Source organism: Microtus oregoni, unplaced genomic scaffold (genome assembly GCF_018167655.1).
Source record: "Microtus oregoni isolate MIOR12 unplaced genomic scaffold, Mior012 000061F_ref0000440, whole genome shotgun sequence".
In the NCBI taxonomy this organism is placed as follows: Eukaryota; Metazoa; Chordata; class Mammalia; order Rodentia; family Cricetidae; genus Microtus; species Microtus oregoni.
Window position 1 is genome coordinate 795171 of NW_024543871.1, and position 16147 is coordinate 811317.

Genomic DNA, 16147 nt, shown 5'->3' on the forward strand with positions numbered 1-16147 from the left:
AATACAGAGTATTTCATGCCCTCAGATGGGCTTAGAAGACATTCAAATACAGCCTTGATCCCTCACCTAATATATAGTCTACAAATTACAGAAAATTCCCTATTATCATCCAAGGAAATCTGAATAGGTTTTTCCACACATATTCATTGTGTGTCTGTGTGAGTGTCTGTGTATAAAGAAGTGCTAGTGTACCATTGGCTTTTGTTTATGTATTTATGTATGGTTTAACACTTAGAAGGACAAGTTTACAATCTGTCTCTCCAGTTACATGTTTGTTTAGTAGCACATACATAATACATACTAGATAGTTTCTATATGTGTTATCAAGTATTTATTGAGAGCACCAACTCTCTTAAAGGGTTTCCACTTACATTGGCTTAGAAATAAATAAGTCCTTAAATAAATTAAATATTCACACACCTCACAGAAACAAGGAAAGCAAACTATATTTTTCTCAAGTACACATTTTTACTGTGTTTTGCTATGAGAACTTAAGGGTAGTTAACTAGGTGTGGATTAGAAAATATTTGAACTGGAGACTGTTGGCAGTACCCAGAAAACTAGTGGCTTCTTCTGAAACAACAATTGTACTTCTGGCTCCTAACTTGTTTGAATGTTCCATGAGCACAAATAGGCAGCATCAAATATGTATTTGATTAGGGACATGGAACTTTGAAGTGGACTGTGGTGTCGTAGGTGCCAGATGCACCCAAATTCCCTTAGATTAGCTTGAGGAAAACCAGGTACATACAACTCAGATGAAAGTCACCTTTGCTTAGAATAGTGGTTCTCAACAAGTTGGACTTGGGATTGCTTTTCAGATATCCTGCATGACAGATATTGAAACGATAATTCATAACAATAACAATTAAAGTCATAAAGTAGCAAGAAAAATTTTATGTTTGGAGGTCAACCACCACATGGGGAACTGTATAAATGGTTGAATCTTTAGGAAGGTTGAGAACCACTGCTTTAGAATCATATAGAAAGCTGTTCTCTCTGTGCCAGGTTAAATGGACTTAGTGGCATTGCAGTCAACGTCTACAACAATTCTGCCTGCAAAATCCTCAAATGAAATCCTAGGGAAATTCTGGATTATTGGCCAACATTGGCCTCTCCACATGTTTAGGTGGTCTGTGGCTTGGGATGGTTTTGTGAAATCAGGGAAGTGTATCCCTACCCCTGGGTCTTCTTCTGCACCCCAACTGTCTTGTTCTGTAAATATGACCTGATTAGTTGACCAGGAACAACAACAAACTATGTTATATCCAAAATGTGTAAGAAACATGTATGTTTAAAGAAGATGACAGGAGTTTCTTTGTGGCCTGCTCTGCTCTGTCCCCAGTTACATGAAAGCTATAAGGCCATATGGATTTCCAAGCATCATGTGACGTCACGGGGAGAGTGTCCTGAGGATCATGACAGGCTCAAGTGCACATTTCTGTCATTGTCTCTTGTTACTACAGTTCCTTAGCAGTGTCCTCTCTGCTTAAAGCATTCACTCCAGCAGAAAAGCTCTGTAAGAAGGAGTAACCCATTGTGAGTAACTTCAGGGAGAGCCCCAAACTGAATGAATCCAGTAGTCTCCGTACTCCCAAGAGTAGATAAATAGTAGAGACTGCAGGGAGTCAGTCTCAAACCAGCAGAGCAGTCTGGAAGGGACCAGCGGAACAGTTCAGCAGGAGCAGAGACTAGGTGAGATGCCTGAAAGAGGCTCAGAGGACTGCAACATGCTGTCCTGTCTGTGGACTGCACAGTGTGGCTCAGGTTTCCAGATTTGGTGAGCCATCAGTCCAACCGTGGTAGGCTTTGGTGACAAAGCTGACTTGGAGTCATTTCTCTCTTGTAAGCAATCCCTCACCCATATTCCTGTAAGGAAGTCTGGTAAATGGAATTTGTTCTCCAGGTGGACTCTGGTATTGTTGTTCCTCCTGTCTGGGGCAGGATTCCATTCTGCAGTAGTAAATGTGTGTTGTTTCCTTAGAAAAAGTGCGTTTCACAACAGCAGCTGAGAGAAAGATGTTGCCAGAGGCAAAAGGAGTAGGTGAAGCATCAAGACAGTAGGCCAGTGTAAGTGATAATCAGACAGTCGTCTAGGGTCCTAAGACACAAAGCTCAGGCTTTGGAGCTGGGCACCATGTGCCACCTCCCACTGTCAAGCATCTCCCTGCTTCACAGCAGCCTGCCCTTTCCACTCCTTTTATGCCCATTTTTCTGTGTTCCGCCCTCTCTTCCTTCTCAGAGGTTAGAATCCCGTTATTACCTAGCAGTGAATGAAAAGGGAAGGTGAGTGTGTCCTGTTCTGCTGATGCACACACGATGCACATATTAGGGGCTTTTCTATGTGAGGCATCACCCTTGAAGACCTCAGCTTCTGGCATTAGCAGGATGCAGGCTTAGAGGCTCTACCTTTTATTTTTATGGTTCAAATCTACAAAAGAACTCATCTTTATAAAAACACACAGTATATTAAAAAGGGTGTAATACAACTTCAGGAAGGATAGTATTTTCTTCAGAGTGGATATTCTACCCATTCTCTTGATAGGGTGTTTAGGAGGGATTTGATGGGAATTACTTAGGTCAAGAATTCTTGGGGGAAACTGTTAAGACTTATGAACCACTATAGTGTATGTAGGGCTCAATGTTCAGTAAGCTGAATATTCAACAGATTTTTTTTTGTTTTTCAAGACAGGGTTTCTATATAGTTTTTGGAGCTTGCTCTGGATCTTGCTCTTGCAGACTAGACTGGTCTTTAATTTAAAGATATTCAGAAGCCTCTATGCCCCAAGTACTGGTAAAAATGGTTTGTGCCACCTTATCTGGGTAAAAGTATTTTTAATGTTGTTTGAAGATTTTGATCAAGCATACTGTTATGGGATCATGACTGTACCTCACTCCTTATACATAAAAATGAAGCCATGGGAGTGGTTTTCTGCAATGATTCAGTGGTAAAGATGCTTGCTGGCAAGCCTGATTGTAGTAAGGGGGGGGAGATGCTTGTTCTTCTCGGCTGCCTAGCTAGATTAGCCCTGAAATAACCACACAGATAATGTATTAATTAAATCACTGATAGGCCCATTAGCTTAACTTCTAATTTCCTACCTTTCTTTTTTGATTTTTCAAGACATGTTTTCTCTGTAGCTTTCGATCCTGTCCTGGAACTAGATTTAGTAGACTAGGCTGGCCTTGAAATCACAGAGATCTGTCTGCCTCTGCCTCCCTTGTGCTGGGATTTAAGTTGTATGCCACCCCTGGCCAGAATTATTGGCTAAGTCTTATATTAATTTAATCCATTTCTATTAATCTGTGTATCACCATGAGGTATTGGCCTACCATCAAAGTTACAGCACATCTATTTTTGGTGGCAGTTCCATGGCATTTCTCTCACTCTGCTTTCTCCCTCCCAGCATTCAGTTTTGTCTTCCTTGCCTACTTAAGTACTGTCCTATCAAAATGCCAAGGGAGTTTCTTTATTCCTTTACATATGAAAAGAACACAAAAGCAGAAGGATCTCCTGCACCACCAGATGGCCTGATCTCTGGAAAGTGCATGATGGAAAGAGAGAACTGATTTTCCCAAGTTGTCTTCTGACATCCAAACATGTGCTGTGACATGCACAAAATGGTAAAGGTCCATACTCACATAACAAATAAATTCAACAATTAGAAGGAACCCTAATTTACTTAGCTACTAACTCTACGGGTATTTGTCAATGATTTTGTGTTTACAGATGTTGATTTTCACATTTATAAGTCAAAATATTTGTGCTACAACTCTTCAGGAATCTTGCTAGATGTCCTGATATCACAGCGCTCTAGGATTCTAAAATTAAAAGGAAGAAAGAAAAAGATTGCATTTGTGTGATTAGAGTGCACAGACGACTAAATGGCTAAGAGATTTTGTTGTTCTTTCAGAGGACCAGAGTACAGTTCTCAGGATCCACCTCGGTAACCATCTATCTCTAAGTAGAGCTTCAGGAGATCCAGTGCTCCCTGTAGGCATGCATAAGTACAAGCATACCAACTAATAATGACCTTCTATTTAAAAAAGATTTTAAAAAAATCTGAAAATCACAATTTGTGATTTCTTAACCTGTAACTTCAATAAATTTAATATTAATTTTTAGATTGGTTTATTTTTCATGTGTATAGAGTTCTACCAGCATGCATGCCTTCACGCCAGAAGAGGGCACCAGATCTCATGATAGGTGGTTGCGAGCCCGGATGTGGTTCATAGGAATTAAACTCAGGACATCTAGAAGAACAGGCAGTGCCCTTAACCTTTAAGCCATCCCCTTAATATTAATTTTTAAAAGCAATGTTAAACTCTAGTTTTCTTTTTATTAATTATTTTCCCAATCACATTTCCTCTCCCTTCTTTCTCTCTTCCCAGAACCTTCTACTAACCTGCCTCTTCCCCCCATCTACTTCTTCACTTTTCAGAAAAGGGCGGGTCTCCCATATATATCAGCCATCTGTGGCATATCAAATTGAAGTAAGACTAGGCATGTCATCTACTATTAAGGTTGAATAATACAATACAGTAGGAGGATAAGGTTCCCAAAGCAGATCACAGGGTCAGAGATATCCCCACTGTTAGGAGCCCTACCAGAAGACCAAGACCATAATTTACAAAACTGTAAAACATGGGAAGAGGGCCTAGGTCAGTGATTGTAGTTCTACATCTGTTTCCATCAAGTCTCTGGGTGAAGGATTACATTTTCTTAATGAGATCCTCTTGATATTTTCCAACATCTCAGCTCACTGAGGAAATTTCTTTGAGAATATTAATTGTTCGAATGGAAGCTAGCCAGAGGTTCTTTCACTTTTGTATACTTACTGTATATATGGTGCTTTCTCAGCTCAATACTGTTACAGAGCACTCTCAGCTTCAGGAGTTTGCTGGCACTGTGAAAAGGGCAGAGACCCACACAGTGTCAGCCTAGTCAGACATGAGAAGTACTGAGCAGGACATCGTACAGTGACTCTGATGGAGATTCCCAATAAACCATCTGGAGCATTTTCATTGTTTCAATGGTGACGTCAAATGTTTTGCAGTGACTTGTCCCCCCAAATGCTACATAAACTCCACTTCACAACCATGGCACTCCTTCAGGTAGAGGACAGTGTTGGTGTGTTTTCACTGTCCTCTCAAGGAAACTGGCACAAACACTAGCTGACATAACCATGTCCACTTAATTCCCAGATCTTGCAGTGTGCACCCAGTGAGATACAGAAGCTAGAGTTCTCCAGGGGTTCACCCAGAGGCCATGTGCTCGGTGTAAATGCATGTCCTCATCCCTACTTGTGCACCTGCAACAGCTTTCTTTCTCCTGCACTCCATTCCTCGAGGCTTTGGTGTACTTGGTTGGATCCATGTTAGATCCATTCTGCACATGCTCCCTAGAGCCACCTTCAGTGGGCACGTATCTCCTATAGGGGTTGTGTGATGGAAAGAGGACAGATGTGAAACTTGCTAAAAACCTACATGCTGCAAAGTCATTTCAATCCACAAACCATTTATGGAGATGACACTTCTCTCTTTTAGGTCTCATCATGGCTTTCCAATCCCAACATGTGGACCACAATTTCTAAAAACTGGGTGAAAATGAGATTGAGGGGAGCCTTGATTTTGAACATGAGGCCACTGCAGCAAGAGAAATTGTCATCTATGGTGAAGGTTCTCTAAAAGGTTCCGACAAACCAAAGAACCAGGGCATCTCACACCACGAGGATGATGTGACCCACGTTGTTAACTTCAACTACGTTTGTGATGACATCAGGCATGAGAGCCATGGGAGCCACCAAGTGTACAGAAACCCACAGTTGAAGGAGCAGAATACCATGGCTGCTGGCAGAATGTCACAAGTCAGGCGCACAAGGCCATGGATAAAGTTTGGTCTCACCCCCAGGCAGCTGAATGAGTTGGAAGATGTTTTTGAAAAAACTAAGTACCCCGATGAGATCATAAGGTATGTGACTTGTTTCAATAGCTGTTCCAACTCCCATCCATCAGCATCTCATTAGGAAGTGTGTTATTCACACTATGGGCCCTATCTGCTTTTAGCCCAAGCATGAGGTCTTTGTTTAGTTGCTGAGTATGGGAAAGATGTCTGGGAGGTCAAATATATGTATATATATACATATATTCACATATGCACATATACATATAAGTATACACACACACACACACACACATATATATATATATATATATATATATATATATATATATATATGCAGTGTGGATTCTAGAAACTGGTTGGTGCCTCTCAATTTGTTCTTTATGTTTTCATTTTGTTTTTTTTTCAACCTTCTTAATCTCTTCTTGATGACTCCGTTTTATAATGGGAATTGTATTCAAGACCTAGTGGTTTCTAAGCAATCCCTCTTCTAATATAGAATTTTCACCTTGTGTCAATTCATGTTTTTATTTTTCCAATAAAATGAAGATCAATGAAAAGCCACTTTCATACTTTTGAGCTCACCATCTCTACATAGTTTTGTGTTGGCCTGTGATGCATCTCCAGAAGTCATCTTGCCAAGCTGAAATGCTGTATTTCACTAACAGCTCCAATTTCCATCTTCTTCTCCCAGAAAGGACCTTGCAAAGCGCTTGTTCCTGAGAGAATCCAGAGTGCAGGTCAGTAAATCCGAAAAGACTTTGGGCAAGGCACTCTGCTTAAGGACATGGTCCGTGTTCTTGTACCCATTATGAAATGCATGCGTGGGTGAGAGGTGTCCTTGTCTGGGTTATAATAGTAACTGAGCACTGAGTCTTGAAGTTGTCCAGAAGTAAAAATGGAACGGGCACCCATTAAGTGTTCTTGCCCATTATTTGAAACAGCATAATCTCTTAACTGAAAAAAAATCTTAAAAAGCTCATTTCTAATTTTTATCATTTTTATCATATTTGATTTTCTTTATTGAGCTGTATATTTTTCTCTGCTCCCCCTTCCCTTTCCCTTCTTCCTGACTACGCTCTCCTGTAACCCCCACACTCCCACTTTACTCAGGAGATCTTGTCTTTTTCTAATTCCTATGTAGATCCATTTATGCCTCTCAGAGGGTCCTCTTTGTTTTCTCGGTTCCCTGGGATTGCTGGTTTTCTTTGCTTTATGACTAAAAACCACTTATGAGTGAATATATTATATTTGTGTTTGTGTGTCTGAGTTACATCACCCAATATGGTGTTTTCTAGATCGATCCATTTGCCTGCAAATTTCAAAATGTCCTTATTTATTTACTGCTGTGCAAATGTTCATTTTCTTTTTTTGTTATTTATTTTTTAAAGATTTCTGCCTCCTCCCCGCCACTGCCTTCTATTTCCCTCCCCCTCCCCCGATCAAGTCCCCATCCCTCGTCAGCCCAAAGAGCAATCAGGTTCCCTGACCTGTGTGAAGTCCAAGGAACCCCCACCTCCATCCAGGTCTAGTAAGGTGAGCATCCAAACTGCCTAGGCTCCCACAAAGCCAGTATGTGCAGTAGGATCAAAAACCCATTGCCATTGATTTTGAGTTCTCAGTAGTCCTCATTGTCCACTATGTTCAGCGAGTCCGGTTTTATCCCATGCTTTTTTAGACCCAAGGCATCTGAACTTGGCGAGTTCCCGATGGAACATCCCCATTGTCTCAGTGTGTGGGTGCACCCCTCGCGGTCCTGAGTTTCTTCCTCATGCTCTCTCTCCTTCTTCTCCTGATTTGGGCCTTGAGATTTCAGTCCAGTGCTCCAATGTGGATCTCTGTCTCCTTTCATTGCCTAATGAAGGTTAATATTCAGGAGGATGCCTATATGTTTTTCTTTGGGTTCACCTTCTTATTTAGCTTCTCTAGGATCACAAATTATAGACCCAATAACCCTTATTTATGGCTAGAAACCAAATATGAGTGAGTACATCCCATGTTCCTCTTTTTGGGTCTGGTTTACCTCACTCAGGATAGTGTTTTCTATTTCCATCCATTTGCATGCAAAATTCAAGAAGTCCTTGTTTTTTACCGCTGAGTAGTACTCTAATTTGTATATATTCCATTCTTTCTTCATCCATTCTTCCATTGAAGGGCATCTAGGTTGTTTCCAGGTTCTGGCTATTACAAACAATGCTGCTATGAACATAGGTGAGCATATACTTTTGTTGTATGATAGGGCATCTCTTGGGTATATTCCCAAGAGTGGTATTGCTGGGTCCAGGGGTAGGTTGATGCCAAATTTCTTGAGAAACCACCACACTGCTTTCCAAAGTGGTTGCACAAGTTTGCATTCCCACCAGCAATGGATGAGTGTATCCCTTTCTCCACAACCTCGCCAGCAAAGGCTATCATTGGTGTTTTTTATTTTAGCCATTCTGATAGGTGTAAGATGGTATCTTAAAGTTGGCTTGATTTGAATTTCCCTGATCGCTATGGAGGTTGAGCATGACCTTAAGTGTTTTTTGGCCATTTGAACTTCTTCTGTTGAGAGTTCTCTGTTCAGCTCAGTGCCCCATTTTATAATTGGGTTGATTAGCCCTTCATGGTCTGGTTTCTTGAGTTCTTTATATATTTTGGAGATCAAACCTTTGTCCGTTGTGGGGTTGGTGAAGATCTTCTCCCAGTCAGTGGAGACTTTTTGTCTTAGTGACAGTGTCCTTTGCTTTACAGAAGCTTCTCAGTCTCAGGAGGTCCGATTTATTCAATGATGCCCTTAATGTCTGTGCTGCTGGGGTTATACATAGGAAGCGGTCTCCTGTGCCCATGTGCTGTAGAGTACTTCCCACTTTCTCTTCTATCAGGTTCAGTGTGTTCGGACTGATATTGAGGTTTTTAAACCACTTGGACTTGAGTTTTGTGCATGGTGATAGATATGATATTTTCATTCTTCTACAGATTGACATCCAGTTTTTCCAGCACAATTTGTTGAAGATGCTCTCTTTTTTCCACTGTATATTTTTAGCTCCTTTATCGAAAATCAGGTGTTCATAGGTTTGTGGGTTAAAGTCCGGGTCTTCTACTCGATTCCATTGGTCAACTTCTCTGATTTTATGCCAATACCAAGCTGTTTTCAGTACTGTAGCTCTGTAATAGAGTTTGAAGTCAGGGATGGTACAAATGTCCATTTTCTTCATCCATTCTTGTCTGATGTCCATCTAGGTTGTTTCCATGTTCTGGCTCTTATGAATAATGCTGCTATGAACATATTTGAGCTGATGTTCTTTTGGCATGATTGAGTGTTTTGTGGTATATAACCAACAGTGCTATTGCTGGGTCAGGAGGTGGATTGTTTCCTAATTTTCTGTGAAATCGGCATGCTTATTTTCAAAGAAGCTGTTTCCACTCCCACCAGAAATGCAGTAGTGTTTCTGTTACCCCACATCCTCCCCAGCATAAATTGTCATCAGTGTTCTGATCATGGCCATTCTTACAGGTGTAAGATGGAATCTTAGAGTTGTTTTGGTTTGCATTTCTCTGATGACTAAGAATGTTGAACATTTCCTCAAGTGTCTTTCAGCCATTTGAGATTCACAGACTACTCATAATCAGTATGTGAACATCATATATATAGACAGCATTGTGTATTAAAAGGTCATTCATTTAGGAAAATGTTAATGTTTACTGGTATCTGTACAGAGATTAATACTGAAGTCTGGACACTCAGGTCATTTCAGGGTACTTATGTGTACTGTTGTAGTAGGACTCTAAGTGACCTTGGGGACATTCTCATCGATGTAGCAAGCAGTAGGGGAAAAACAGGGCTGTGTTTCAACAAATAAACACTTAGTTATAAGTGTGGATTAAGTGAGACCAGAGAGAAATTAGTGTTTCATAGCTAACCTGTGTTTAATTTATCCAAGAGACATGTGGAACAACACTCACAAGTGCACATGGTTGGCCCTCCACCTTTGTAAGTTTGTGGAAAGCCGATATAGACAGCAGCAAAGTTGAACCTTCATGTTCCCTCATGCTGTGTTTAGATTATCTAAAAACAATGCCAAAATAGTCATGTCAGTGTTATGAGATGTATGGGGCAGACAGCTTTAAAGGGTTAATTTTGTTACACTAAACAAAAAGAAATGGTAATGGGTTTTTTATCCTACTGCACTTACTGGCTTTGTGGGAGCCTAGGCAGTTTGGATGCTCACCATCCTAGACCTGGATGGAGGTGGGTGGTTTTTGGACTTCCCACAGGGCAGCGAATCCTGATTGCTCTTTGGGCTGCTGAGGGAGGGGGAATAATTGGAGGGGGGGAATGAGAGGTAGTGGCGGGGAGGAGGCAGACATCTTTAATGAATGAATAATTAATTAATTAATTAAAAGAATAACATTGAGCCCATTTAAGTTAATCGAGTAAAGAGAACGCGATCAGGGGATGTTATTGATAGTCAAAATGCAGGTAGGTACTGAGGAGAGGGCCCGAAGGATAAAGCTCTTGCCACATGAGTCTGAGGATCTGAGTTGGGACCCTCAGCATAAAGTTTAGCAGGTGTCAGCTCACCTGTAGTCAGAATCTCTTATTCAGGAGGCAGAGACTGTTGATCCTTAGGGAGACCTAGATTAGGTCCGTCGCTGAGCTGAGGTTCATGGACAACCCTGCCAGTGTAAATCATGTGGGGAGCAAGCTAGGAAGATGCTTGACTCTGACCTTGGTCCTCAGCATGCACGAGTGTGCATTTGCACATAGATACACATATATATCACACACCTTTGCCAGTTTTGATGTGTTTGCAAATACATAAAAAGCAAAGGTGCCAAGCCACGGTCAAGTGTGTCTTCTGTTGACTAACTTGAAAACTGAAAGTATTCTTTTCCTTTAAAGGAGACTATGTTAAACATGTGGGTTTTTTGGAATGTGGGAAAAGATAGAGCTCACTTTAAGGAAGAGCGGTAACTATATTATTTTCAAATAAATTTCTTTCCTCCAGACAGTAAAGACTAATGTTTAGATCATGGGATAAAAGCTGAGGCCATGAGTCCAGAGAAACTGACTGCTCCATAGCAAATGAGAAAGGGGAAATGCAGTGCAGAATACTATTCACGCTAACTTCCTTCAGCATGGATCAGGGAGTCTTGATGTAGGCAAACTCCCTACCTGCAGCAGTAGCTTGTGCGAAATAGCAGTCCTGCCTAGGAGCCCCTGATGGCTGACATCCTAACACCACTAGGTGTAAACTACAGTAGGACCAGGCTCAGGTTGGAGAAACTGGGAGAGAAGAGGGAGAATCCCCCAGGATGGAGAGGAAGAGAGATTGGAAAAGAAAAGCTGAAGGAGTGAGGCATTCTCCCCCTGTCGAGATGACAGGACCCTGTACTTCAGCTTCAGAGAGACAGAGGTGCTGCAGCCCCAGAGACTGATGTGAGGAAGCTCTGGAGACAGGGATGCACTGCAGCTTAGAGAAGCCAATGCACTACAGCTCTAGAGGATGATGCAATGCAGCTCTAGAGATGCTGATGAATCGCAGCTCCAATGAGACTGATGATGCACTGCATCTCTAGAGAGACTGATGGACTATCACTCAAGAGCCATTTGTACTGCAGCTCTAGAGAGACTGATGATGCACTGCAACTCCAGAGAGGCTGAAGGACTATCACTCCAGAGCCATTTGTACTGCAGCTCTAGAGAGACTGATGATGGACTGCATCTCCAGAGAGGATGATGCACTGGAGCTCCAGAGTGATGATAAACTGCACCTCTAGAGGCCTATGCACTTCAGCTCTAGAGTCTAATACTCTGCAGTTCCAGAGAAGTTGATGCACTGCAGCTTTAGAGAAGCTGATGCGTTGAAACTCTAGAGGCTGATGCACTGCAGCTCCAGAGAAGATGTTGCAGTGCAGCTCTAGAGGTGATAAATATCAGCTCTAGAGATACTGATGTACTTCAAATATAGAGGCTGATGCACTATCACTCTAGTGGCCTATACACTACAGCTCTAGATGCTGATGAACTGCAGCACCGGAGAAAGGCTAATGCATTGCAGCTCCAGATAGGCTGATTTACTAGAGCTCTAGGGGCTGATGCAGTGCAGCTTTAGAGGCTGATACACTGCAGAACTAGCTAGATTAGCTAGAGCTAATATGCCAACAGTGACTTAATTAATAAAGTTGCTTTGTGATTATTTCGGAGCTAAGCTAACTGGACAGCTGGGGCTTTGATTGAATTCATGGAGGCATCCTGTTGGTTTGTTTGAGTTCCCCTCATGGATTCTGGTCCTTTAGTTGGCCGTTTTTATACTAGACATCCACATAATAGAAGGAGCAGGGAGGGAGAGAAATGGCATGGACGCAAAGATGTGCAGTTTGAGGACTTCCCAATATAATGGACCCTTATTCCCTAGGAGCCTGAGAGGATGGTGACATCTAACAGGCAACTGTGACTGTATTTCCGTAGCTGGCTATGTATTAAGGAAGAGGCGGTTTTGTTAACTGCTCTCCACATTGTTACAGATCACATTGCTGTCTGGAGGTTCAGCCTAAAAACGTTGGATCTCCTGGTATAAGAACAGAGCCCAGGATGTTCTTCATGTTGGCAAGAAATAGGGCATCACTATCAAGCTTCAACTCTCATTGAGACCATAGCTTTTGTCTTGAGCCCAGAAAACATTAGAGGGCATGGCAGATGGCCAGGGAAAAAGTCCACAGGTGATAGTGACCTCACCCTATTACCTACATGATGGAAGCAGGGAGTCCCAAGATATCTGAATGAATTGTCTGAATTGGCTCATTTTCCTAATCCTATAGATGACAACAGTACATCTCTGTGCAGGCCTCCCTTGGAGTAGTGTTAGCTCTCCCAAGTCAATTTGGGAAGGATGTTTGTTTGTTTGTTTGTTTGTTTTGTTTGTTTGAGCTGGGGATAGGCTGTGACTTTGCACACTCTTTTGGCAAGTGTGATTCCTTGTAATCACCCCACCTGCTTAAGTGCTAGAGCAATAAGAAGCCATCCATCGATAAATGGTGAGCTGAAATCATGGGACTATAGTGGTTTAACACAGAGAAATTACATGTTTTGATAAAGAAATACATGCCAGAGTAGATTCAGAAACACTGGAACAGAAAGAGAAGATGCTGGAGGGAGAACAAGGAGAGGGGAATGAGAAGGAGGAGGAGGAGCAGGAGGAGGAGGAGGAGGAGGAGGAGGAGGAGGAGGAGGAGGAGGAGGAGGAGCCTGGGAAAGAAGGAGACTGTTTTCTGACAGTGAGGGGAAGTAGGAAGCAGGTATCCCAATATCCTAAGTGGTGAATCTCACAGCACCCCTTGTCCTTCCTGACATGGGTGCCTGGTGTGGAGCCCCACTGGGAGTTAGGATTGAGGTGTCTGTACAAGGCAGTACAATCAAGTGTATTGTTGAAGTGTGTTGTGTTGACTTCATTTTGGTTTTTGACCTTTTGTACAAAAAATAGATTTTTGTTCCTTTAGAGTTATCCAGCACCTTTGTATATTCCAGGTTTTCTGCTTGTTCTTCTGCTTTGATCCCTGAGCCTTGAAGGGAGGAAGTTATGAACACATTCCAATTAGGATGGAGCACTCCATAGTTGTGAGCAGAGATGGCCATTCACACGGTCTATAGCTAATAGAAAGTCTTTATTCCAGCTGACTAGGATGACACCCAGGTATCTGGGCACGTAGGCATGGCCACAGGTGTCCAGAACATGGTGGTTGTAAGGGCATCTTAAAACCTAGATGTCCTAGCATCTAGCTCAGCAGATGCAGATGCCTGTGCAGAAGTAATCAGTTTGAATCAAGCTGTTTACTGAAGCTAAGATAGCAGTTAGCTGGCGGAGGGGTTCATACAAACAGGAAGTTTAAGCACAGCTAAGTTTGCTAGAATATCCCTGATCTTTGGTCCCTAGAATAGACTTAATTTCCCGTGGGATTCTCCATGACAGAGTCAAAGTCTATTTCTACCTGAAATGGCCTCAACAAGAATAGAAGATGGAGGAACCTCTTCACTGGCTTAAACTGTCACATTTCCCACTAGATCACAGGGCATGAGTCCAATCATTGACTCGTCCTGATCTATGAGGTCATAGTTGTTTCTAGGGACCAGTAATTTTCTGTTTGAGACAGTTGGCCATGCAGGTGAAGATGCAGGGTTCCACCGTCTGTCTGAGGAGGACAAGAATCAATGGTCCAGTTAATGCTGACACTAAGCTATAGGGACCCAGTCACCAGAGATTGATAACAGTGTCCAGATCTATGCCTTCTTTCTTTCCTTCCTTTCTCTCCCTTCCTTTTCCTCTTCCCCTTCTCTTATCTTCTGCTTTCTTTCTTCTTTCTATCGACTAATCTTGTCCCCTCACTTACCCTTTCTACCTTCCTTTCCTCATCATCCCCCAGTCCTTTCTCCTCTACTTACTTAAAAAGCAGTTACTCATGTATGCATTCCAGGGCACTGGCAGCCCATTCCCAAAACCTCATCTTCACTCTCTTCTCCTCTCTTAGACCAATAGGCTGCTGAATTTTCAGGAAGCCTGATGAAAACCAGACTTTGCCCAGGCACTGGCCCATCACTTCGCAGCAGCTTCCTTTCCTGTGCATAGGAGATAAGAGGCCTCTATGGGAAGACACAGAAACCTCCACAGTCACCCAGCAAGGGCCCTGCATTTTTGTAAATCTTTCATGGATAAAACAGTACAGGGTCACAGTAAAAGAAATTAGTAATATATTCAACTTTCTGGCTCTTCAACTTAGATCAGAAATCTTGGGATCATCTCAAACAATCAAATTTGAATAATCTATGGCAGTTGTTTCAGCTGTTCCTGCATCTATTCAAAGGAAACCAGAATTGGGACCCATTAGGCCTTTGTTAACATAGATTCAAGGCAAAATATGAGCTCTCCCATCTTCTCTATTAAAGGCATATATCATGAGGATTACATAGACAAGAATTCATGCAGTGGGGTGTGAATTTCGAGAGAGTCAGGGGAGATATCATTATTCTAAGCATTAGTTCATGTAAGTCAGATAATTCAAGGGAATGATGAGGTACCATTTACTTGGCAGAGAGTGTGTAGATTGTAATACCTGAAGACCCTTTGATATCTGGTCTTCTCCATATCCTGATTTACTGATCCCCGTTCTCTTTCTTAGAGCCATATTTCCCTATTCCTTGAAAGAACATAAGACAGGAAAGGTACTAGCTAATGAATTTTCCATTTCCGGTTGTTCTGATTCTGACTTCCAGGGCTGGGGTTGCATAGGATTTTGTGTGTCCTTGGTTAGAAAAGTCTGGTCAATCTAAAGCCTCACTGGCATTTACTGTTACACAGAGTTGTGTTTTCCACTTGTGATATTGACTATTGAATACACTAAAGCCATCTCTTTCACCATGTTATTGCAGAGCTGGTTTAAGAAAAGAAGAGGCCAATACAGGAAACATCAGCAGTCTCAGATTCTCCAGTGTGCATCTGCTGATGGCCAGGACACCTTGCAGTAAAGCTTTTGTAGGAGTCCTGAAGCATCATCCTGTCCAGGCCTCAGATGAAGACAGGATCTTCAGGTTTCACTGACACCTTCTGATGGCTGTGACACCTTATCCCTTCAGCAATAAAGAGTTGTGTATTCAAAATATTTCATGTCCTTTTTGGGGGTCAGTAAGGTGTGTATGTCCATTATTGAGAAAATATTTAACAGAAGATAAAAGGAAGGGATCAAACCCTGAGTCATCTTTACTACTCCACAAGTCACAAAAGTCTCTCAAGCCCGACGGCAATCCTCGCTCAGACATCTATTCTTCTCTCTTATCACATTGTACCATCGTCATCTTAACTCGACCCTGTGGGAACAACACCTAAGAACAGGAACAGGACCATTCCCCAGTGAGAAGACTGTTCACGACAAAAACAGAGTTTCCCCCAAATCTACGAGTTCACTCTTGTACTGCAACAAATACAAAAAGACTACTTTCTGAGCATTCATCAGTGGGGAGTGTGACCAGTGACCTAGGCTACCCCCTGGTCTGTTCACTATCACTCCTTTCAATGGCACAGTCATGCTACTAGGAGTCTTCCTGACACAGGAAGACTTGTGTTTCAAAGGAAACACAAGAGGCCTTTTTACGCCCATTAGAAAGAGGCTTCCTCTTTGCTCCCACAAGAACCCGAGATGCACAAGAGGCATATTGATTGATCCTCCCAATTCAAGCAGGAGAGGAGAAGGATTCTCAGTAGATGCACCAGG

At 42.2% G+C, this 16147-nt stretch overlaps 1 protein-coding gene across 1 annotated transcript; it reads left to right on the top strand.

The window, feature by feature from the left end:
• Nucleotides 1-5555: 5555 nt before the first annotated feature.
• LOC121439409 (aristaless-related homeobox protein-like) lies at nt 5556-15404 on the top strand. The gene is given in 3 exon segments (XM_041639912.1): nt 5556-5971; nt 6597-6642; nt 15309-15404. Coding segments are annotated over 3 exon segments (558 nt in total).
• The last annotated feature ends 743 nt before the right edge of the window (nt 15405-16147 follow it).